The sequence below is a fragment of the Indicator indicator genome, chromosome 12 (assembly GCF_027791375.1).
Source record: "Indicator indicator isolate 239-I01 chromosome 12, UM_Iind_1.1, whole genome shotgun sequence".
In the NCBI taxonomy this organism is placed as follows: domain Eukaryota; kingdom Metazoa; phylum Chordata; class Aves; order Piciformes; family Indicatoridae; genus Indicator; species Indicator indicator.
The window spans coordinates 9,226,455-9,251,617 of NC_072021.1; the positions used below are offsets into that span (position 1 = coordinate 9,226,455).

The following is a 25,163-nucleotide window of genomic DNA, read 5'->3' on the forward strand; positions in this document are numbered from 1 at the left end:
GTTAATATGCCATCAAGTTTACTATCTCTGGAATTAGTGAAATCACATTCACCTTGCATGCTTTATATTTGTCACTAAATTACATATGGAAATGTCCACCTGTAATTGCACACAGAAATGAAATAAAAATTCCCAACTGGCTGGATACCCCCTGCAGACTTCTGCTGGCTTTATGGTCACAGCCATCTTAACATTAGTTGCTCTTGCTTAACCCAGTGAGGTGAAGGCAGTATTGAGCCCTATCCCTGGTTGTCTGCTCTCCCTTTGGTGCATGAATGAAGAGGGATTATTGTATGCACAGCAGGTGCCAGGTACATTGTGCAGCACTTTCATTTCCTCCTCTTTAGGAATTCACAGACAAAGTAGATGGTGACTTGGCACTCGGAGTCATTCCACTCTCCTGTGCTGAGCATTTCCACACAGTCCTCGTGGCCAGCTGGGTCGTGAGGCTCCCCTTCCTTCCAGTGACTGTAGTTCTGCAGTGGGCTGTTGTCTGCATACACAAACTGTCCTTCTTTTTCCATGTCATTCAGCCCAATAAAGGCTCGGAAGAGGCCACTGTTGGAGATGTAGTCAGCAATCAGGGTGTTGGTTGCCTCATCTTTAGGCATGGCCAGTGTTCCTCCTCTGTCCCTGCAGTGAAGCAAGGCTTCTCTGTAATTCTTCTCCTCTTTCACAATGTAATAGAATTTCTCATCTGTCTCTCTGATACCTGCTATAACTTTAAATTGAAAATTAAAAAAAAAAAAAAAAGGCTTAGTGGCATGTCAACAGATATTGAAGTTGCTTCTGTTTCAGTATCACAATTACATGAATTTTACATCAGAATTCATAAAAGGGAGAGCAGATTCCTACCACTGAATTCATAGTGAATGATGAAGTTGTGATTGGAGACTGATGCTACTAAGGGGCTTGTTCAGTCCTGATTGGCATGTGTCTCTTGTGGTATACTTTCCTTCATGAATATCTGGTACTAATCAAATTAAAGCATGCTACATGGTCAAATAGCAATGTCTAACTCTGGGCCATCCCCAATGCTCTGCATATTGTGGAGTACAGATTGTGAAAGAGTGCCCTGGGATAAAAACACAGGGGTATAGATGAATTTACAGGCTTTCTGTAGAAAGGAAAATCCATGTGGCTGCTAAAATAAGGTATTTTAAATACAACCTTCAAAGCTGCTGTAGCCCCTAAGTGACTTACTGGGAAGAAAACTTTGGCTGCTCAGCAGCTTCAAAAGGCAAACTTCTCCTAGTGAATTCTGGTGAATTAAGCAGTGCCAAGGAGTATGCCTGGGCAGCTGGAAGTTGATTCTCTCTTCTGGTGGATTGCTTGGAATGGTCCTGACCAGAGCTTTGGCCTGGGGCAACTAACACTCTCCCAAACAATTCAGGAGTTACCCCAGGCACAGCTTTGGAGTTCGTAGAGGTATTCAGGTTCATAGGATTTGTAATGATAGATGAGTGTTGTTCTGTGCTGGCTGCCCACAGTGCCAGAGAACAATCTCACACATGTTTAATTTATTGATACAGACCTAGTCCTAGAAGCAGTGGTGGAGCCTTCTCAAAATCTCTGCTTTGCCAGGAAATGTGCTCCTATCCTTTTGGTGGGACAGTTTGCCCTGTCTGTCTGACAGCCTGCAGACATGACTCCTTGCAACCCATGTCTTTGAGTGCTGGTCCCCTGTTACAGGACAATGATGCTTGAGCTGAGGGGTGCACTAGGAGTAACATGTCTGCAGCCTTCCTGTTCAGCAAGGAGATCAAGAGGTTCCTATTGCTTTTCCTGCCTTTCTGGAGCAGATTGGCACAACCTTTTTGCTTTCATTGCCTGAGTGGCTGCTGAGCCTGAGCAGATTGGCAGTGCAGAAGTAGCCAGGACACCATGCCATGTGCTTTCCATGATTCTCTTTTGCTGTTGATAATTTCTGTATTGTTTTTTATTCTAGTTATCTGCTGTTCATATCCTTACAGGTCTAAGACTGTCTCTTTTCTGTATGTTTTTGGAATGGCACCCTCTCCCTGGGTCATCTGTGAATACTGCCAGAGAAGCAATGGTAGGAGAAGAGCAGTGTTACAGGAGCCAAAGAGATCCCATCAAATCCATAAGGATCCTTACCATTCTTTACGAATTTGATGGACGCGTTGAGTCGAGCAACGTTGATATTCAGTTGTCCAACAACCCTGCGGTATCTTCCACAGTCACAGACTGTCCCTAATGCAATACAAAGGATGGAGGGTTTGTCTGTTTAGAAGCATGGGAGTGGGTGGAGGGTCATCTGTAGCCCATTTCCAAACCTTCTGAAGACTTGGCCTCCATTTGTGGAGAGGCAGTCTCACCATGCCAGCTGGCCATACTTCTGCTGATCAAAGCACATTCCCTTGCCAACTGACTTAAGAATCTCTGCTTTTAAAAATGCAGACAGAAGAGATTGCCATCTTCTTTCCACCCATATAAGTATGGGATTTGCACATCCTCAGCCCCTCTCATCAATTCCATCTGGCTGTAGAGATGTGGCTTGTCATGGTGGTTACTACAGCGTTTTATTTGAATGCTAAAGGTCTACCTTTGTGTCTATAAACAGCACAGGTTCCTCAGCCTTTTAGTAGAAACAACAACATCCATGAAATGGGGAACTGCTGCTTTCTCAGTGGAGGAGCTGCAGTGCATGCACAGCGAGCATGCACAGAGGGTGGGACTGGCAAAACTTGTGAATGGCTGCATGCAGTTGGAGTGCAGCAGTAGTAGTCAATACCAGCTGAAATAACGGCTAACTGTCAAGCACTGAAGTCTCAGTCATGCTTTTGTTAGCAAACTGAAATTTGGCTTTGTATAGGTTTTGGTTATTCCTCTGTTATTCTCAGGAAGAAAATAAATTGCCAATGCTTTCCCATTAAGAACCAAACCGGCACTATCTACAAAATCTCTTAGAAATGAACACAAGTGTACATTCAAAGTGGGAAAATATTTAAGTTTAGCAGAACTGAAAAGAACTTTCTAGGCCATCAGATCCAAATTCTCCTCCTGTAAGCAAATGCATTGTGTTCATTTACCAACAGATTATGCTTTGTCTAAAACCACTCTTTTTTGTGTGGGTTTTTTTGTTTTGTTTTGGTGATTTTTTGTTTTGTTTTTTGCCTTTTTTATTTACATACTCCTATTAGGAAGCTCTTCAAGGATATCATTCCTTTAGTATTCAGTTTCCAGTATAAATGTATTGCTGGCCTGTCTATGTGTTAGTTTTCATTCTATCAAACATTGCCCATTAATTTAGATAACTCTTCTCCATACTTTGCATATGTTTTTATTTTCATAGGAGACAGTCATGTCCCTGCCCAAGCTTTCATTTTACTAAACAAAACCTTTTTAGTCTCTTCCTATTTGTTTCATCTATTCTCAGATACTTTTGTGGGCCTCAAAATTTTGTGAAACTCCAGACAAACCCACCCTGAAGTCAAAGACCCAGCAGATGTGACCATTTGACAGAGAGGGACTCATAGCATACCTGCTTTCCCCTTTTTTCCAGAAACCCCCGATAAACCTTTGGCTCCTTTGTCACCTGAATAAAGAGGAAAACATATTCTCAGATCTCAGATTCTCAGACAGTGCCCATGTAAGAGAAGTGTATATGACAAACCTCTTTAATAATACATTAATGGTGTGTGTTGGATAGGAAGCCCTGATGTAGCATACTGTACCGAGTCAAACAAACCATGATTAATTCTGGTATGGAAATCAGGAGAGCCCTTTAATAACTAACTCACTGATAAGATAGGCATCTTGTGTGCTGCTGGTTCCTGGTACCACTTACTTTAAATATACACTGCAAAATGATCCTGAGAGGCTGAAAACACTCAAGAAATCTCCAAAAGGCAAGACCTGAGTTCCCTCATTGCCTTGCAGAACAGAGCCCTTCCCTATGTTCAGTAGGTGCATGATGGGATGAGGCACCCAAAGAGGCTGCTGTGCACTAAAGTCACTGAATTCAGGTGCAGCAGATGACAAGCAAGCAGCAGTGAGCACCTGCACAAAATGAGGTCAGTGAGGATCAGTGTTTTCTTTCAGATGTAGTTCATGAAAATGTGATTTCATCCAACTGCTTTTCTCCTCTTCAGTAAACCATGAAAATGATAGAAATAATTCTCCAAATGCTGTGCAACTCTGTAAGTGGAGATGACTACCTTTTGGAAAAATCTCAGCTGTAATTCAGATCAGGAACAGCTGGACTTTATTTGAATTTCAGGTCAGCTCTTCTTCTGTGAAGTAAAGCCTTCATAAGTCAAAAATACTAATACTTGCTCTGCCTTGTTGATGGCTGTGATTTGTTGTGCCTTTTCCTTTATGCGGTTGAGGTTTTCAAGAAGTTGAGTTGTTTGTCAGTTTAATTAGCATTGCTTGACACTGCCCAGTTGCAAGCTGCCTTTGCAGGGTTGCTTTGTTGAGAACTTGAATGTTTAATAGTATATTTAAACAGTGATTTAGTGACCTTTGTATCTGCAAATAAAGAAGCTGAGAAAAACTAGAAGGGGAGAATAAATTGTGCATTGAGAGTGAGAGAGAGCTTACTCTGAGCTCTGAGTAAAGCTCAGAGCATTGCTTTACTTACAGATAAAGATAAGAAATGTGTGGGATTCTTAAATTCTAGCCTCCTTTGGTGACTGAAGACATCTTAGAAAATAACTGTCATCTTAGAAGATAACTGCTTCTGTTTTCAGTTGTCTAGATACTTCTGAAAATTCATCCCTCAGGCCAAATTCTTTTGTTGTTTTGTTGATACTGAGGCTGGCTAGAGGCCATCAAAGGTTTATTAAAAACATTGGCTTTGTGAGAGATTGTTCCACCCACTCACCTGTACACCTGGGTTAATGCACTGGTTAGAGACCTCAGAGTTCCCCTGGGGATGATGGAGTCCCTGCTCAGCTTTCAAGGCAGGTTTCCTTGTGGCAGGTAGCTGAAGTAATATTCCTTCTTAAGTAGCTCTTTAGGAATACCAGAAAGGAATGCCACTTCTCAGATGAACAGAGCATAATTTAATGAAATGACTGTCCAGGTAGACTTGGAGCCTACTTTGATTTGCAAGTAGTTGTCCCTGGTTATGTAAGAGCTTTCTTAAAGCTCCTGAAATCTTTTCTTTACCAAGCTGTCCTGTGCATTGCTTGGTCATGTGTCCCATGGCAGCACAGGTGACAAGGTGTGGCATCCTTAGTAGCAGTAGAATATTGACTTAGGCCCTCAGTGTCCAAAGCAGAGGCACAAATTCGGCTTTCTCTTAGAGCATTCAGAGGATTTGCTTAACAAGGGCTGGATTTCTCCCTGCCTCTTTTACAGTCAAAGAGGATTGATATCTTAATTCATAAGGCAAATTATTTTAGCCAAGTAACTCAGATGTATTGCATGTGGGAAATAAACCAAGAACATCTCCTTTAGGTCTCCTTACCAATCTTTATGCGTGACTTTATTTGGAGAGCATTGGTCACAAACGTTATTTTATATTACTCCATACCTGGAACTCTCACAAAACACGTGTTTATCTTCAGGGGAAAAAAAAAAAAAAAACCACACCAAAACCAAAACAAACAAAATTCCCAGACCAGAGCTTACCCTTTCCACCAATTGGACCAATTTTCCCAAGCATTCCCTGGTCACCAACATCCCCCACAGGTCCTTCATTTCCTAAGAGAAGAAATGAAGAGGAAAAGAGTATAGATGGTTTCTGAAATTTCTTTCCTAAGGCACTGTTTAGGTCTCCACTGCCACTGTTTTTTCTGTGTGGCCAGCTCACATGTGCCAAAGTTGAAACCAGTGGAGCCCTGAGGACAGTGCAGATCTCTGCTACTGGAGAACACAACAGTAGGACATTGAAAGGCACCTTAGTAGAACTGCCTGTTCAAAAGCCCAGAAACTGCTTGTGAGTATTCAAATATTGATTTTAGTACACAGCCAAGCCAGGCTGACATCAGGGTGTTTCGTGTTTTGTGGGGTTTTTTTCTGGTTTGTTTTGTTTTTTTTTTTTCCTCCCCAGACAAAAGCTTTTCCTTCTTCCTTGAGGTAAAGTCCTCCAGACTTTGCTGGAGTCCTTCTCAAAGCAGGACTGCATATAGGGAGATAGTAGTTTTGCTGTATCTGTTTTCCCAGTCCTCAGAGTACCAAAATAATGATGCCTTTTAAACAGATTCATAGTTAGAGTATGCAAACAAGTCTGACATCATCACATCTGGTGCCTCCAAATCTCTGCCCAGCTCACACTGGAGATTGAGGATATGCCTCTGTTTTCATTTTTGCAAAACGGGGGCAACTGAGACCAAATTTTGTTGAGCATCTGGATGTATTATGAGGAAATAGCCCTCAAAATTCAGTTTCAACTAAAGGAACATTTCAGTAAGATAACAGTAATCTTTCTGATTTTACGTATGATGGGTCTTTTGGTTTGTCCTCATGACAGCCCCTTGGGAGAGCAGCAGTGAAGGTACTGGTTTATTGCACAACTCTTTAAATGTATTGCCATATGTGGCTGTCTGTCTTATGTATCAGTAGGAATTCCTCCAAGCTCTCCAAGTATTGTTAGGTTAACTGATTAATGTTTGACAGGATTGTGAAATCCACTGGTGCAGCAGGAATGAAAGGCATTAATTGCTGATCATATGCACCAGTACAGTGGTGTATAGTGATAGTCATATACCAGTAATAGCCAACAAACAAGCCATAAATACCTTTTAGTCCTTTTGGTCCAAGCTTTCCTTGTTTTCCTACTTCTCCTCTATCTCCCTTTTCACCTTCATCCCCTTCCAAAAACAAACCCAAAATAAAGCATCATGTTACATTTTGCTCAGTGCAGTAAGTGGAACTATACACACTCAGAAAGGAAAGTTGACAGCTTTGTTTGTTTTCCCTACTAATTTATTTTAATTTCTTATTGAAGGCACAGTAGCCTTCAAGTAGGATAATTTTTCAGAGAGGAACTTACGAATCTAACCACCATTAGAAAAAGCTAAACCCTTTCCCTTTCAGAGACGTATTATACAACAGTAATTTTTCCTCCTACCTTTAAGCCTTAGTAGCTATAAAGCAGATAAGTGAGCTAATCTTTCTGTGTTGGGAAACATGCACACACGTGGAAGAACTGCCAGGGGAGGCAGTAGGAATTATTAGTTGTTCCTAGTGACTCAGTGTTCAAGGTGTGCAGATCCTTTTGGAGTGAGAGGAATTTAAATATGTTGCAATTGATCTTAGCACTTAGTATGGCAGAATTTGTGTCTGCAGGTTTTGACATTTATATGTCGATATAACAAACATGTTTTGCAATTACTCCAGTGCTTTCTCTTGAAAATATCATACACAGGGTATTTGTAGGAGGTAATATCATCGCATTTATTACAGTACTGCAGAGATTTCTCCAAATGAGATCAAGACCCTATTACAGAGGTTCCTATATAGTACAGTGGGAATACTCTTACTGTGGTAAGAGGAGCCTCTTACTGAGCAGCTTGCTGACTAAAGGAGTAAAACAGCAATTAGTAGGCAGCAATGTTACCTTCTTCCTTAGGTAGCATACAATTCCTCTTCCATTATGCAGGGAAATGGAAGTACAAGTGGAGTTGATTATCATCTTCTTAGTTTTGATCCAAACCCCAAGAACATCTTTCCTTTTTTTTTTCCCCTTAAATTCTAAAATTGTTTTAATGCAAATGCTGGGGAACGACAACCCCTGCAGTTCCCTGCACCAAATGACCAGCACTTGAATGCAGGCAGCCTTCCAAAGCCTCTCCCTATGTTCCCTGCCCTTGTCTGCAGTCAGCTTTGCTGTGCAGTGGGAAGCAGTGGAACAGTCTTTTGGCCAAGCCAGGATCTCACGTGTCAGTGGCAGCCGCTTGTGTCTGTGCCTGTAGCCCATGAGGGGGGAAGAGGCTACAGCTCAGCATGCAGAGACCCAAAGGAGTGAAGTCTGTTTGAATGTCAAGAAAACAGAAGTGAGCACAGAAGAGCATTACATGACTTGTCCCACTCATGATGGTGCCTCTGGCACCTGCAGAAGATGTTTATGGAACTGGGTGTGCTGAGGGTGACTGTGATCTAGGCAGCCACTTCCTGCAGCTCACAAGCTTGGGCTCCTGTTTAAGGGCTTGCCTGAGCTCCAGACCGCTTGTGAACAGCCACTAGTGATTCTTCCCTGCACAGATTAGTCTTGTGCCTTTTAAACCCATTTATAGTTTTGACCCCTATAGTAAATATCCTGTGGCAAAGTGGTCAATGATGTAATTCTGTGCTGAGGGAGAGAGTAGCTTCCCATGGTTGCTCCACGATCGATGGTTCTGTTGGGTCTTCTTTTCTGAAAAACACTACCCACTCATTCTTGGTTTACTTTCTTGTACTTCTGTATCCATAGGTAACATATTATGGGCTGTTTTGTGGGGTGATGATGGGTAAGAAATGGTGTGTATTAATTGCAGCATATAAAATGTAGCATTAGCTGTTTGGCTCCTCTCCATGTCAGTTATGTGGACTGGACTGAGTCAGTCCCTGTAGGCTGAAAAACACTTCATAGTGTGGGGACTCTCTTAGGGAGGGCAGACTCACCCTGTCAGTCAAGATGACCTTTGAGGGGTTGGTCAGTGGACTAAGCTGAGGAAGATAAATGGCTGAACTTCTGTCAGCATTAGAGGGAGGAAGTATTTGCTGGAGGGATAGGCTAGGAGGAAACATGACATGGTATGCTTGCAGCTCACCATGCTCTACAGGACAAAATAGGAAGGGAAAAGGTAGTCAGCAACAGAAATTTTAAACACTTGTTATTGAAAAATACTAGATTAAAAAATACTAGAAAAGTCAGCATATATTTGCCAAATCCAAGCTCCTTAAACATCCAGTTGATCCTTAAACATCAGGTCTGAGCCTGCAGCCGATGGAAAGATGCCAGGGAGACATAGAAGGCTTTTCATATCCAGCCTTCACCCATGCAATGAATTCCTTTTTGTAATGTATGCTGTAACTCTGGATCTGGTGTAGAAACTGCTGAGAGAGTTTCTGTGGCCTGTGTCATGGGGGAGAGCAAACCAGATTCCTGCAGACCTTCCAAAGCAGGTGACTGCCCATCACCCTGGCAGTCCTCACATGTCAGGCCAGCTAGTTACATTCTTCTGTTTTGGTTTGAAGATAGAAAGAGAGCCCAGGAAAGAAAGTCAAATATACCAGTGCAGAAGCTGTGATTACTTTCTGATGGTGTTTTCTTCTGCTCTCATTTTCAAAATTTTGAACCATTGAAGGCTGAAACATTTTTTTCTGAGAGACTTTGGGGGAAGATTTTCACAGAGGGCTACTGGAGCTGAAGTTAGGTTGGTCTATATGGGCCATCAGACTGAGAGACAGCAGATGAAGGGAGTAAAAAGTATGGGAAAGTTTGGTCTGAACATTTTGAGGGATTAGGAAGCATCTCAACTTTTAAGGCTGACGTCTCATGTAGTCCCAATTTTTGTGCAAGCCCTCCAAAACCCTAAGGGAGGGGGAAGTAAAATCTATCACCCATCTCATCTTGGCATAAAGCAGCCTACCTACTCAGTTGTGCAACCTAGGAAAATGGGAAGAATAATAATTTGCCTTTCTGTAAGGGAGGGAAATCCTGTTTTTCTCCTCATATTACAGCTCAGGATAGCTAGGCCATTACAAAGCAAGTGCAGAAGCAAACAATATTAATTTATGGAACCACCTCATCGTTAATACGCCCAGTTCTTGATCATACAGTGTTGTAAATTACTTGTGTCCTCCTTTAGCTGTTGGGTGCAGTGATCTGAAAGTTTGGGCAGGAACGTGAACTCCTGGATTCTGCTCCCCCCTTGTGGTCTCTCTTTGATTTGCAACCAGGTAGGAGGGCTAGTGAGAGGTTGGTTGGCTTTGTCTGGGGTTGTGCTGGCTTTCTCTCTAATTTGTAATAAGCATCTTTCCCCCTTTCCTCTGGGACTTAATGTGGACAGGCCATCCCACTGTGGCTAGAAAGCTGAATCCAAATCTCTCCAGTACTCTGGACTAGGTTTTTGGATTTTGTACTACTGTGCTTTGTGCAACGTGAGTTTTCTTACAGGAAAAATCCCATTCTGACCCTGGCATCAAATGCTTGTAATTTATACCTAGAGTTTAAACTCTCCTTTGTGCTGCTTATGATTGGGGCAACGTTACACTGAATTTTAACCTAATCAGTTGATTGTCACCTTAAGACTATGGTTGCAAATATTTCAGATAAAGCACTGCACTGGCTTTTCAAGCACAGGTGAAGTACTCGGAGCCAGTAGCTGAAACAAGACCTTTCCTGATCCTCGTTAGTATTCCCTCAAGCTGATGAATTTCTTCTGTGTCATGGATTTAAAACACCAGACTATTAAACTGAACACATGAAACAATACATTATTAGACTCTTCCAGCTTGTCATTGCATGAGACAGAAGGACAGCAGAGGCCGTGAGCAGTAAATTACTTTTGCAGCCATTAAAAAATTTTACTGGTAATTGAAAGGGAACTCCAGTCCTCCCTTTCCCTACCAACAAACTCAGGAAAATGTTAGAGTTGTATAAAACAGCAGGAGTTTTAGGCAGTTGAAAGGGTGTCTGCCTCCTTAGCAGTTTCACTAAATAACACAATGTTGCGAGGTTACATGTGGAGTTTAATAATGCATTTGACACTCTCTCCCACAGCATCCTCCTGGAGAAATTGGCTGCTTCTGGCTTGGATGAGTAGACACTTCTTTGGGTTAAAACCTGGCTGGATGGTCAGGCCCAAAGACTGGTGGTGAATGGAGTTAAATCCAGTTGGCAGGCAGTCACAAGTGGTGTTGCCCAGGGCTCAGTATTGGGGCCACTTCTCTTTATTATCTTTATCAATAATCTGAACAAGGCAACTGAGTGCACCCTGAGGTGCAGATGACACTAAACTGGGAGGAAGTGCTGATTTGAGGGAGGAAGGCTCTACAGAAGCTGGATTGATAGGCCAATGCCAATTGCATGAGATTCAACAAGGCCAAGTGCTGGGTCCTGCACTTGGGTCACAACAACCCCAGGCAATGCTACAGGCTTGAGGAATAATGGCTGGAAAGGTGGCAGCAGAGAAAGACCTGGGAGTGTTGATTGGCAGGCAGCTGAACATGATCCAGCAGTGTGCTCAGATGGCCAAGAAGAGCAACAGCATCCTGGCCTGTATCAGAATCTTTGATTCTGTGATTTAACTAGTAAGAATTTGCTGACCTTCAAATCACTTAGAATTTCCTGCTGAGTCTTTAGTAGTCAATTGATCAGGTTTTTATTCACAAATAGAGGAGGTTTTCAGGTTAAATAGTGGATGCCCCACCACTATTAAAGCTCCACCACAAATAGTGGTGCTTTACCACCACCCCTGTGGAATTAGCACACCCTGCAACGCCGTGTTCCTTCTTATACCCATACACCAGGACATGCTCACCCTTCCGTATGACAGAAACACAACTTTTGCACAGTTGTCCTCCTGCATCAGATACTCTGAATCAAAAAAAAGAAGTCTACCACCAGCCAAAAAGTCCTTGAAACACTGTGAGGACATGACTGATGTGCTGTGAGGAGGGGAAGGATGGTTAACCATGATTAGTCTGGGCATGGCTTCACTGCTTGTCTTGGACGCATTTAGCATTTCTAGGCATAGGCAGCATCCCACCGCAGAGGCTTTGAATGGAATCTGCTCTGTGGTTTTACACTTCAATCACATGAGACAAAGTTCTGTTGAGTTCCATGTTTCATGCTCAACTGTCCCACCTGAGGTGGCATAAAGACCCTCTTAACATCCTGTGATATCCTCCACAGAGAGAGTATGAAGAATACAGGTGATGCATGCCTGCCCCGAGTGTTAAACTAAAGGGGTAAGAAGATGTGTATCATTCTGAAGCCTTGAGCCTGCAGGAGCAGCTCAATGCCTTGCCCTCTGAAGAGCCATGCAGAAAGCACAGAATTAGCTCTCAATGTATTCAGCCTGCAGCCTAGGGACACTGAGTGACCCTGACCGTGCAGTGAACCTTTGGAGCACTTGCACATGCACAATCTCTATGAGAGGTTTTGTCAGCAGAGGGAGTCGCAGACTCCTGGCAGTAAGCAAACACAGCCCAGTTTGTCTTTCCAGTGTGTGAGCACGTCACAGGCACGTCAATGGAAAGCCTCAAGATTTCCTCTAATTCCGCTGTCTTAGATCCTTAGCAAATTCCTCGTAGCAGTGGGAATTCTCACTTTCAAAGTGTATTTGGCCAGTGAGGACAGGATTTCTTGACATCATCTGCCTGTCTGACATGATGTCCTCTTCCCTGACCTTCCTCCTACCTTCAGCCCCGAGCCTGCATGCCTCACTCCCCTCTACCTGATGTTGAGCACTCTTCTGACCCTGTGTTGAAGGAATTCCACTCGCTGAAGGGAGGAATATCATTACGGCAAACGATAGCCATTTGTAGGAGTGAGCTGAATCAGCTCAGTGAAAAGCCTAACAAGTAAACAGCTGAGCCAGCACAAGGTGAAGATCAGAACTGGGGAAGAATAAGATTTTGGGTCTTCATTTTTTGTCAAAAAAACTGACAGATGAGTGCAGTGGTAGCGTGCAGCTGCACCTGTAGTCACTCTCCCAGGTGTCCTACAGGAACATTCAGGCTTCCACAGATTCCATATCCAGATTCAAGTTCTTAAACTTGTCTGTTTTCACCCAGCTCCAAATTAGACAAGAGGGGCCCTTTGCTGATGAAACAGAAAGAATCTTCAAGAATAAACTTGATTTTCTGCCTTCCATTTATGAGCATCTACTAACTTCAGTGGGAATACTCTCTTCTATTGCATTGCGTGAGCCAGACCCAAGCCTTCAGCAGGCTCAGTGAAGAGCTGCTGACCTGTATTATTTGAAAGTGTGAGCCTTTGTGCATATCTGGGGCACATATTATTTCTTTAATAACACAGACACAATTTAAATTATTCCTGATTCTCTTTTCACATGGTCTGCCCAATTGAATTTTCCCAGACTATATCCCTGCATTCTAATATGATCTTGGAGACCCATGAATTAAGTTGGCTTCAGTAAGGAATCAGACTGACACTGGTAAGAAATACAGACCCAATATCTTTTGAATTTATGTGTTTGAGTCCCTACATACAGGCTTTGTAGAAACTTAACCTACACTTAAAACGAGGAAGTAAAAAATACAGGAAAATTAGAGTTATACGTTGAAATTAAAGGGCTCCTCGGGTCAAACACGAGGCGCTAAGAGGGAGGTTTAGTTATAGGTTTGAACAGCCTATAGGATGTGGTAAGGCATTTTATATTTTTGGAAGGAAACGTGGATAACAGCATATCTGGTTTCTGAGTGAGTTTGAGATTTTCCAGGAGTGGAATTGCGTAAGCACAATTAAAGCTGAGAGGTGGACAGCTCCACTGGAGACCACAGTACATGCTATTTTGAGGTCCCAGCCAGTGTCATGGAGTTTGTAAGTATTGTTCATCAGAAATAAGAAGGAAACATTTTACATCTAAATTGCTATGGGAAACTCCCGGTGTTCTTCAGATTTCCTCTCATTCCAGTTTCTCAACCTGGATCTGATTCAAGACCTTTGAAGTTTCTGTGTCTGAATTTCAACGGAAATTATCTGGGACCTGGGACAGATAGCAAGATCTAGAGCCAATTTTCTGAAGCACTGAGTTCCCACAAATCCACATGAAATCAGCTTCCACAGAATCAGCTCCTACCCTGGTCTTTGTCTTTCACTGCTCATAACTTCTACTGGGAGTTTAGGAATCAGAGGTTTGGGTCATCTGCTTATGTACGCCCTCATGTTGCTGCTTATTGATTTACTCAGAGGAAATCAGATCCCATCTCATCTCTGCCAACAGCCTACTTAAAATTTCCTTTGCAGGTTAGACAAAACTGAACTTGCAATCTCCCAGTAAGAGTAAGCTAAAAGAAAGGACAGAGCCAGGACACTAGTTGAGGGCAAAGCCCAGGGGAGCAGAGCCTGGTGCCCCTGGCAGTGGCAGAGACCAACAATTTATTCTTTGCTCTCACTACATTAACTGGTGCCTCTCCACAGTCCCAAGTCTCCTTTCAGCAGCAGCAAAAGTCAGCCTGCTTCCAGGCTTGGATGCGTGGAAAGTAAGCAATAAGGGCCATGACTAATTTTGCTAGGCCAACCGCTTGGCTGTCCTGGTAAATTTGTTGTCTTGTTTATGCTTGATCTGATTCTCTGTGAAGCTGATGGGGTACAGTACTTGGCCTTTATTGTCCTAGTTACTAAGCTGTGGATCAGCATTACCTAATGGAAGTTTGCAGAGTTCCTGTGCCACAGCAGTCTAGATGAGACAAAGTTGTTCCTAAACGTCTCAAGTCAAACACCAGAAGTCACTAATAACATTTGGTAGTTTGTATTTTTTTTTTTTTGGTTGTGGGTGTTTTTTTCTTTGTTGTTCAAAGCATTTTTATTTTGTTTTTCTTTCTAGGTTTCCTAGGGTATTTCAATAATGGCCCTAGAAAATGTCTCACCACATTTTTCTTTTTTCTGGGTCCTTCACTTGGGTCACAACAACTCCATTCAGTGCTACAGGCCTGGGGAAGAGTGGCTGGAAAGTTGACCAGCAGAGAGAGTCCTGGGGTTGTTGATCAACAGCCAGCTGAATGTGAGCCAGCAGTGTGCTCAACTGCATCCTGGTCCCTATCAGGAATAATGTGACAAGCAGGATCAGGGAAGCAATTGTCCCCACTCTACTCAGAACTAGTGAGACCACACCTTTAGTACTGTGTTCAGTTTTGGGGCCCTCACTCCAAGCAAGACATTGAGGTGCTTGAGCAGGTCCAGAGGAGGGTGATGAAGCTGGAGAAGGGTCTGCAGAAGAGGTCTTTCTTAGAAGTGGCTGAGAGAACTCTGCTTGTTTAGTCTCTAGAAAAGGAGGCTGAGGGGAGACCTTACTGCTCTCTTACAGCTACTTGAAAGGCCATTGTAGCAAAAGTGAGTGTTGGTCTCTTCTTCCTACTAACAAGTGACAGAATGGGAGGCAATGGCCTCAAGATGCACCAAGGGAGGTTTTTAAAAGATGCGTAGATGTGGTGCTAAATGGCATGGTTTAGCAGCAGACATAGTAGAGTTGAAGGTGGTGATCTTAAAGGTCTTTCCAACCAAAATTATTTTATGATTCTACTTTTAACTGCTATGTAAGCCAGCTTTCTGTGTACTTCTAAAGCTTTTTCAGGAAAGCAGAAGAAGGCAGCCAGTTGCACTGGGGTTATGTTCATTAAAAATAATCCTCTCTTTTTTTGCAAAGAGACCTGAGTATTGTCTAGAAAAGGAAGCTGTGAGAGGAGTGCCAGCTCTTGCTTTTCTCCTATTATTTTTTTCCCTTTTCCTGGAGTGCTTGTTTAGAAAATTTCTTTGCATAATTCTTTACAGACTTCATCCTTTCTTTGCTTGCACTAGTGATGGAAAAACAGCAGACAGATGGAGGAGATTGCCAGGTGCCTGGTTTGCAACACACAGAGCCACCAGAGGTCAGAGTTAAACTCCTATTCATTTCTATTGTTGAGCAGTTTAATTCAGGCTGACTTCTATCATTGCAACAGCAAGTTCAAAAAGCTTACAAGACATTTACTGCAGTTCTGTTCCTGGGAGACTGCATCCTTCCAGAGTATTTTCTAGCTCTTGGTGTTATACACAAACGCCTGTGGTTTTGCCCTATGCTATTTGGGAGCTGATGGAACTGTCACAACCAGTTCAAAGACTTTCCTGATAAGCAGCCTGGAATTACCCTTTCTTTTCATCCCGTCACTCATATCATACTTCTCTTGCAACATCATCTCAGGTATGAGCACAACAAAGAGTAATATTTTTGAAAGGGAAGAATTTTCCTTGCACAGAGTAACTTGAACAAGTTACATGTGGCCTGTACAAGAAGTGGCCAATTTTCACAACACTAATGACCCTTTTGAACAGGTGATTTTCATAGTGAGCATGCAGGGAGCTCAGGTCCTTGCTCCTGTAGCAGTTGCAAATGCCTAGGTGATGAAGTGAGTAATGCAACTCCCACTAGTGCAAGATATACCTTTTAATTCCTTGCAGTTCTAGTTACTCTGGTCCATTAGAAGCTCCTACATTCACATGGAAGGAGGAAGTTGCTGCAAGAAGAATGTGGCCCCAGTGATAGAGCTCAGCACCTCTGTCTTGTGCACTGCTGTGTTCTACCATAGCCAAAAATGCTGAGGAGATGAAGATAAGGAGGCGAAATTTGTGCAGGGTTGGTCAAAATCCATTTTGGGATAGAATTGGACAAAGAGGAACAACAGATGTAGGACAGAAAATTTACAGCAACCAAAGTCAGAGGCTTGTCCATCGTTAGGGTTAAAGTTTGAGCACCAATGTGTTGCCTGTGGCTATGATGTGGTTAGGCTGGGTGTCCTGCTCTGAGTCTGTAGACATAAGATGGATAGAGGAAAACTGGCAACAGGATAGACTTTCTTATGCCATATTAGGTCAGCATGCTTCATCCTTGACTGCAAGGGATGCCTGAGGATTAGATTAGCAGGGTGGTTCACACACCCAGCCTGCTCAGGCTTTAATTGCCCAGCTGACCTGCATTCAAAACAACCAGTGCCACTGAGAGCTGTTGTAACTGTCCTGGATGAGCTCAGCTCTGGTGGGGAACTGAAATTAGTCTATAGGATCATATCACATATATGGCAAAATGTATTTGATGACCTTCAATGGATGTGAGCCAGTAATTTGGAGGTGATTTAATTGATACTCCTTTTACCAATCATGGATTGAGGGCATGGTAGTCTAATTTTCAAGTGGTAGTGAGGACCATGACAATGTACTCTTTGGCACCTCTTTTGTCGTGGTGTCAGCCAGGAGACAGCAGGATGAGTGCTGGTAATGACTAAATCCTGACTTTTGCAGTATCACCCTTGCAAAGAACCATAATATCTAACCTTTAAGTGCTCTGTATACAAGCAAGACCACAGAAACCAGCTGGAGTCCCAGCTGCCTTGTGCTGTCACCAGACCACCTCATAAGCCTTGTGACTTGTTAAACATAGTTCTGTCAAACTTTGCTCTCCAGCCTGCCATTATTCAGATGCTAACTAAACAAACTCCCACCAGCTCCCTTGGGGATCATTACATCTGTCTGCATTTATGCTGTGGCAGCAAAAGTTTAACCTTGGATTGTAATCATAAAGAAATTAACTTGCTGATTAAAATGATCCTTCAAGTAACATGCTTTTGAACAATCCATCATAAAAACAAATGAGCCTGTAGCAGTGCTTTTGACTCAATAATCTTTTTTTTTCTGCTTAAAAATTAAATCAGTTGCTTTTTTTTTTTCTCTCTCAGTCAGTAGCCTATAGAAAAATACAACAAATTGCTAAAAAGAAAGCAATAGTTCAAACTGCAATAGCCACAGTGTGGAATATATATTTTAGATCTGTCACTGCAAGATAGATTTGTATGTCATGGATCTAGTTTTTTGGTGAGATACCCTCCAGGCAATTCCATTGACGTTTTCTGTGTTATACAAAAGGTAAGTTAATGCAGAAAATTCAGTTTCAGATATTTGCAAAACGTTTTGAAGATAAAAGACTTGCACATGCCAGAGCTGATCTAGTTCTTGTTGAAATCCATAGCAAACATCCTGTTTAGTTCAGTAAGAGCTGCTGGATCAGGTCTGATGAAGGCAGCAAAGCAGTGTTTTTAAGTAAACATTTGGAAAAAATGACAGTTCAGTCATTTTAAGCATTGTGTGTCTCTCCCTACCTGCAGGTGCAAGGTGACCTGTTAGCAGGTCACAATAGGTGCTTACTTTTAGACCGAGTCACTCAGTTTGTGGCTGTTAGCTGTACTGGTTGTGTGATGAATAGAAGTAAAAGAAGATTCACATGGCTGGAGAAAGGTGCAAAAAGACAGCCCTAGCTTGTACAAGACCATGTGACACAGTTCCTGAAACTAAAGAAGAGCAAATTCAAATCTCCTTGCTCATCACTATCCCCATCACAATTCCACTTTTCTAGATGTTTGTACAGTTTGCAATAATTCACATCATATACCCCCAGCCCTTACCACAAGCCCTCCACATCTCTATTTTAAAAAGTCAGCCTTTACCAGTACTGGTCTCAGTATTAGCAACCTGATTTTTCTCACCTTTTGGTCCAGGTAAAATTGTGTGTGTCGAGCAGATATCTGTTGTAGGTCGATTGTCAACATCAAACCCAAAAGTCTGAACTTGGAAGATAAAAATCACTACTAGGGTCCCGTATTTTCTTAGCTGTTCTTTCTTGCTGCTCATCCTTGCAGAATCTCAGGAAATGCCTTTCGTTGTTACAGTCTTAACAAATGCAGCTGACTTAAAAATAAATGCTCCTCTAACTGAGGCAGTGCAAAGAGTGGGAGCCACATGCAAGAACAGCTAAATAGAGGGAAGAAAAGAGTTCAGCCATGGTGTAGTTCTGTCCTGCACATTATCCAGGATATTTACTTAACACTGACAGCTGTTTATTCCAATTCATCTCTTATCTGCGAGATGCTTAGCTGCTTTTGCCATGGAAAATTTCTTCAATATATGGGAATGTCTCCATTGTCATCCCCCCCCCCTTCTTTCCCCACTGACTCTTCACACACAGCTTTTAACTTACTCAAGAGACATTGAGTCTCTTGTATACAAGTGAGATCCTCATTGTATCCAAGTGAGATCTAATTAGTTATAGGATACTTGTGGCAAGTTGTGTGCTGGCAGAGTAATGCAGACTCCACAGAACATTTGGAGAGAGTTTTCCACAAAAGCTCTCCTTGGAGACTTAGTGACAATGCCAGTGACAATCTGCCAGTCTGCTGTGGGTGGAAGTCACTGGTGCTGTTTCACATCTTTTGGATGTCATATATGCATAGTACCCAAAGCAGCAAATGAAAAGTTGATGTTATCAAGGGGTGTTTGAGCCCAAACCCCAGAAATGTTTATGTTTAGTGATTACTCCACAATGATTACTTCAAAGCCCAGATTATGCCAGTAGGCACAGTACAGAGCAGACTTCAGGACTGAAGGTGCAGAGAGGATGAGCCTGAATGACTGCAGTATCTCCTCCAATGTCACCTTTCTCCAGCACTGGGAGAGGCCAAATATCAGGGCAGTGGTGTGGCACAGCTCCAACCAGAATGTCTTCTTTACGTTACGCAGGAAACTGCTGGTGGTTCAAATCTGCATGAAGTAGCACTCAGGTTTTCAGCTGGGTGCTGGGACTTGGAAACCAGGTATAAGATGTCTCTTGGATGAAGAAAGGTAATATGCAAAACTGCTATATATCCTCTTGGAAGGAGCTGTGACATACTCATCCATGTGCAATCCATTCCTAGGAAAAAACCCCCAGATTTCTCACAGGGAAAGCACAGTAACCAGAGAGAGCAGACCGTTCAAGTTAGCCTGGCAGGCAAAAAAGGGGAGATGAGTATCTGTAATCTTTCCAGGAATTGTGCTGAATTCTGGTACCTCACACAACAAAGGAAACAGCTACTCAAAAAGCTCAACTATACTTTGAACTGCCTAGTGAGTGAGACCATGGTTGTTTTCCATACTAGGCAAAAAAATGTGTTTCCTTTGATAATAACTTTTCAGATGCTTTCCTCATTATTTAAGAATATTAGTTCCTTAATCCTACAATGCGTCAGCCTTTTGGTAGACAGAATAAGTAAAAGTGAATACCTTTTCTTAAAGGCTGAAGGAGGGCTTTGATTTCAAACTTTCATCTGGGATGAAATGTTGGCCAAAGTCCGAAGAGGGGTCAAGACGTTTCTCTCCTTCTTTTGTTCTAGCCTGGTCACAAACTGTCCCACTTTTCAAAACACTTTTCTATTTTGTTAAAGTTTATGCAGTATTTCTCAGAAATAAATAGTGGTCTCTGTCCTAAAGATGTCATCTAACAAACATCCTCAAATGTGGTCTTGATAGCAGATATGCCACAGCTAGAGGGGGAGGAAAGAAAAAGCTGGATTATAGATGGATAGCTGTACCAGGAATAAACTTGTTCCTCTGGGATTTGCATTGGGCTCTGTGCCTATGACTTGTACACTGTAAATCTGTTTTATTTATCTTTTTCTTCTCATCACTTTCCATTTTGTGAGCAGTAGGTCAGTGTAAGAGCAAGAATAGAGAGCGTAGGAGTGGGAAGCTAGCTTTGGAGGAGGCATTTTGGGAAGGGTTGCCAAACTGATGGCAGTGATGCTATCTGTTCCACAGTACTGAGAAACTTACAGTGATGACTTTGTTATTTATCAGGGATAAGGAGGGGTAAATGTGAGAGAGGAAACCATTTGTTTAACCACTTCATTCACTGACCAGGACTAAGCAGGGAGCACTTTCCTGATGCTATTATTGATGTGATAATTTACAAATGTTCTAATTCCACATTAGAAAAGAAACTAAGACCCTGCTTCTTTTGTTTGTTTTTCTTCTTTTGCTCCATGACAGACACAAAAACCCTAAACACACAGTGAGAAATGAAGTTTAATATATCAAGAATCTGGTAATGAAGACACTTACTTAAAATGTAGGCGATCCAGATTCAAATTCTTTCTCTACCTAATTCAAACCAGTGTTTGCACTAGAGCCTTAAGGTTGTATTGCCTTATTACAAGGCTGTTTGCTAATCTTTCAGTATGTTGGGCCAAAAAAAAGAGTGTCCTGGAGCTAGGAAACCTGCCTTAACAGGCAATCCATCAAACCTGATACACTAGCACACACAGCTTGGGTTTTTGGCAAATCGGTATTTAGCAAACTGGTTTCATTGAAAACTCTTCAAGCAGCTTCATGGCTGATGGAGATTTAACGAGGTACAGTGCCTATTGTGCATTGAATCAGGCTTAGGAAAATGGCTGTAGGCAAGACAGAAAAACAAACTAGGTACTGTTGTCCAGATATAAAAGACATACAGTAAATATTTCCTAAGACATGAATGGTTTACAAGGAAACCCTGAGAATACACAAAAGAAAATCCTGAGAGATTCTGTTCCTTTGAGATAAGTAGTAATAAGGTAACCTTTGTGTAGTGCATTGCCTCCTTGGACTCCCAAGTGCTTCCTTGGTAATTTATGTTACCCTCACTTACTTATTCTTCAGACTTTAACAGTTAAATGTCAGTAGACTGTAAGGACTACAGGCCACATCCTGAAATAGTGTTCATCAAAATGTGCCCAGATATGCAGCCAATTTTAATAATTCGTAGAGTTCCAGATCCTGTGGTTGGACTCCAGTTTAATACTTCCTGCTTATAACCATGGGCTGATTCAGCCAAAGCTGCTGAGTGTCCACTGGCATCCTTTCTAACCCCAATTTAGTATTTAGGAGAACTGTCCTCTTTGCTACTTTACCATACTGAATCAATCTGGGGACACATCCAAAATAAAAGAAGAAAAAAGCTGCACAAGAATTGTCTGCTTTGGGAGCCTAGATGGTTTCAGTTCTCCAGGCATCAGAGGTCAGGAAGATTTGGAGTGTTTCATCCTGTTGTACTGGATACATCAATCATGGTGGCAAAGCAGTAGAGGAAAAGCAGTAATGTGTTTTGCCAAGTGCAGGGAGGAAAGTAAACCTAGAGCTGTTTTGTAAAACGTCATTTTGGGGTTTGACACCGTGCAGCGATTACTTGAGCCTCTAAGCACATTCTTCACCAGTTGTTGTTGCTCTGAGTTAGATATAAATAATGACTAGACCTTGATGTGCTCGTAAATAACTGACCAAACCCCCCCCCCCCCAACATGCCAAATTCTCCAAAATCTCCTTGTTTCTACATTCAGTAAACAGCTTGTAGGACTCTAATGATTTTAGGTAATTCTTGTTGGATATTTGAGCAGCTTAGTCAAGCCTCAGCAGTGTAGAAATGTGTGTTCTTCTGTCAAATATGATCTCCCTGCGTTCCTTCTAAGACAGTTTGACTCTTTGTTGAGTTAGGGTACCTTGAGGGACAGATTTGAGCATCTGACACAGAGATGGTGCTCTAGGAGAAGTTTAGGTCAGCTTTGGAGCTTTAAACCCTTTTTTAGCTTACTCTGCCTCTCCTTTCCTGTTCCTACGCCCTCAATTCCAAGCCCTTAAACACAAAAGCTGACCCAGATTCCAGATGGAATTTTCTGCTGCAAAGCAGGAGGGATTTGAAGACAGCTGGTATCCAGGGAGCAGAGTGGCTGGTCAGCACCAGAATCTCAGAAGCTTGAGCTGCAGACCACAGATTCAGAGAGCTGCTGGACACATTGTGAGGTGCAGTACTCAACCCTCTATCCTGTTTTTTGGCAGACCTCGGTTGTGTGTAACTCCCACTCTGCATTCCAACTTTGCATTTCTAGCTTTTGTACTTCACAAGAACAGTCCAGCCTGAATGTGTTACAAGTACTTTGATTGTGAGCACTTTCTCAGAGGATAATTCTCTGACAATTAGCCTTCAGCTTTCAGTTCTGCTGAAGACAGTTTTGATGTTACTCATACAGCATCAGCTTTCCTGAGATGCCTAAGACAGAGACCTATTGCTATTGTTTTCTATGCCATCTTTTGGAGAACTGTCCAAAAGAGTAAGGCATTCGCATATGTATTCAGAGATGTGATAGAAAGTGAAATACTCAGTGTGGTTTGTAATTGTGTTTATCTAAGTGCAGCCTCTTCCTGTGTCAGAACAGATTTTTGCAAACAAGAGGGCAATGATTCAGTTCCAGGGGAAGACTGACAAAATAAACCACGTCTTCTGCTGACCTGATGCAGTGCTGAACAGTGTCCTACCCTGGGAAAATATTTCCTGCTTCATTTTCATAAATATTTATGTAATTCCTTCTGGGAAACATGTCTTCTTCAGAAAACTGAACATGCTGCTCCCTGACAGAAATTTAACTGTTTGTTTACACATGAGAGATTATGGGCATGTACCCAGCCTCAGACTTTTACATTCTTATCTCAGGCATTTCTGCCTTTTAGAGTTCTCCTTCACTCTCCTCCTAGAGATTGCAGAGCTTAGTTCTGCCACTGGAATTTGAATATCCCTGATGGTCTTTGGAGAGTTGTTATTTAGGGCTACAGAAGTAGGGACCAAATGTAATGTTCTGCCTGGAATCACACTTCTCTCCTACTTAGTTATGTTCTTCCCCATTCCAGTTTGAGGTTCCTCTCTAAAAAAACATAATAATCATCTAAGTAATTAAACAGAGGATAGCACAGCTAATTAAATTATTTATTTTTAGAAACAACCTAAACACACTTCTATGAACCAAAATAGAACTGGTGTACAGTCTTCTCAGTTTGCTTTCTAAGTGTATAGTGGGGACTAGCAGCAAAGTTGTGTACAAGTTGCCCTAAGAGAATAGGTATACTCTCTGCCATGACAAGCTGGTAAAGGTTGATTCTTCTCTCTGGAACTTTTGATAGCAGAGCAAAAAAGTTACTGATCTTGCAGTACAGATTGGCAGAATCTTGCACAAAGCCTTTCATTTGTGCAAAAGTGAGCTTTTCTTACCAACACATTCACAAACCTCCCATGAAGTGGTGAGCTGTGTGTCATGCTCTGGAGAAATCTGTGTGATGGGTGGAAGACAGAGGAGACAGCGACACTAAGCTTGTGCCATGGATAAAGCATGTAAATGAGTAAGTGCACCTAGGTGATGTGCTGATTTTATATGAAACCTGTTTGTCATGCAGAGCAGTGATAAACCTTCAGAGCACAAGCTCTGTCAGTCCTACAGGATCTTAGTCTCCCAGCATTCAGCTGCTGTGACTTACATTACCTATTTGGCCTTCTTGTTGAACACACCTATTTATAGATTATCTAGATTTAGAATTATTTAGTTTCTCTTTTTTCCTTCTTTTTCAAACTCTGCTGCACACTTTCCAAACAGGTTTTAGCACTACCTTCAGCACTTTGCAAAAGAAACCCCAACAAACTAGGAGGCAGCTGCATGTCCTGGAAGATTTATGGTCTTATCCAGCAAAAAGGGAAGGCAAGGGTGCAAGGAGGATGAGGGAGAGGTCTTGGTCACTGCCTGAACCCTGCTACTACAGTTGTACCACACAGTGAACTCTATCTTACCTCCTGAGTCGTCTCCTTGGTGTTTGAGGATGCAGTGTTGTGTAATGTATGTGGTACCACTGATTTCATACCTGTGTGGGTGCCTTTCTGCCAGACTGTTTGCCAGTGAAGGAATGGAGCGTGATGGTGATAGTGTATTTTCTTCTTGACAGACTAAAAGCAAAGGAAAAAAAAAAAACAACCTTCACTCAGTCTATGCTCTAGAAAGCTGTTTATTTGGATTTCGTTTTAACCTACTAATGAGTTAGACTTTTCTGTTATTTCAAGTTTTGTGTAATAAAGAAATATAAAAATTGAAGATAGCAATAATCAGAATTGAGCAGGAACTAAGACCTCTGGAGCTTTTGAACTGTGGTTTGGAAACTGGCAGGCTGAATTCCAGTCCCTACTTCATATGCATGTCTCTGAATTGTGAATATTGGCTTAGTTATTGTCATTATGGCTGAGTTTTAGTTGAACATGTGAAGTATAGCACTAGCACAGACTGGATAAAAGGGCTGCTGTGAGTTTTGTCATTTGGGCTAATTCACAGCACTTGGAACTACTGCCAAGCCTTTCCTGGCAAGGAAAAAAAAAAAAATAGAGCTACAGGGCTTATTAAAAAAAAAATTCTGAATAGTAATTACTTTACCATTGATAGGAACTGTTTGGAACCACTAAGTTTTCAGCATTTTTCCCCTGAGACAAGATTCCTCTAAACTTCAAGTTTCGGTTTGTCTCATCCCCACACAGGAAGTGACACTTTCTTGAATGCTTTGCTATTTAGTCTACCTGCTCTCTGACTGCAGCAGTGTAGGCACAGATATAGAAGTAAGACTCAAATCAGCACAGTATTTCTCATCAGTTTCATGTTTTTATTTAACCTGCAGGCTTCCATGACAGCATTCAAAAGAATTTATGAATTAAGAATTAGCATTAAATCACTTCCAGTGACAACATCACACTATGTCCAACACTATCAGTAAAACATAACTTCATATTGTTATTTCTCCAAGAGAGATTTCCAACTTTATTAAGGAGTTCACAATCATTTTCAGTCAAAGGCACAGGAAATGGCAATAATATGCTAGTTGCTTACAGTTTGGTCAGAGCAGC

General features: G+C 42.1%; 1 protein-coding gene across 1 annotated transcript; it reads right to left on the reverse strand.

Moving 5' to 3' along the window:
* Positions 1-329: 329 nt before the first annotated feature.
* COLEC10 (collectin subfamily member 10) lies at positions 330-18,301 on the reverse strand. The gene is made up of 6 exons (XM_054385452.1): positions 18,157-18,301; positions 6,711-6,782; positions 5,602-5,673; positions 3,506-3,559; positions 2,119-2,214; positions 330-721 (listed from the first exon to the last, which is right to left on the reverse strand). Exons 1-6 carry the CDS (start codon positions 18,299-18,301, stop codon positions 330-332), a joined length of 831 nt encoding a protein of 276 aa, XP_054241427.1.
* Positions 18,302-25,163: the final 6,862 nt, after the last annotated feature.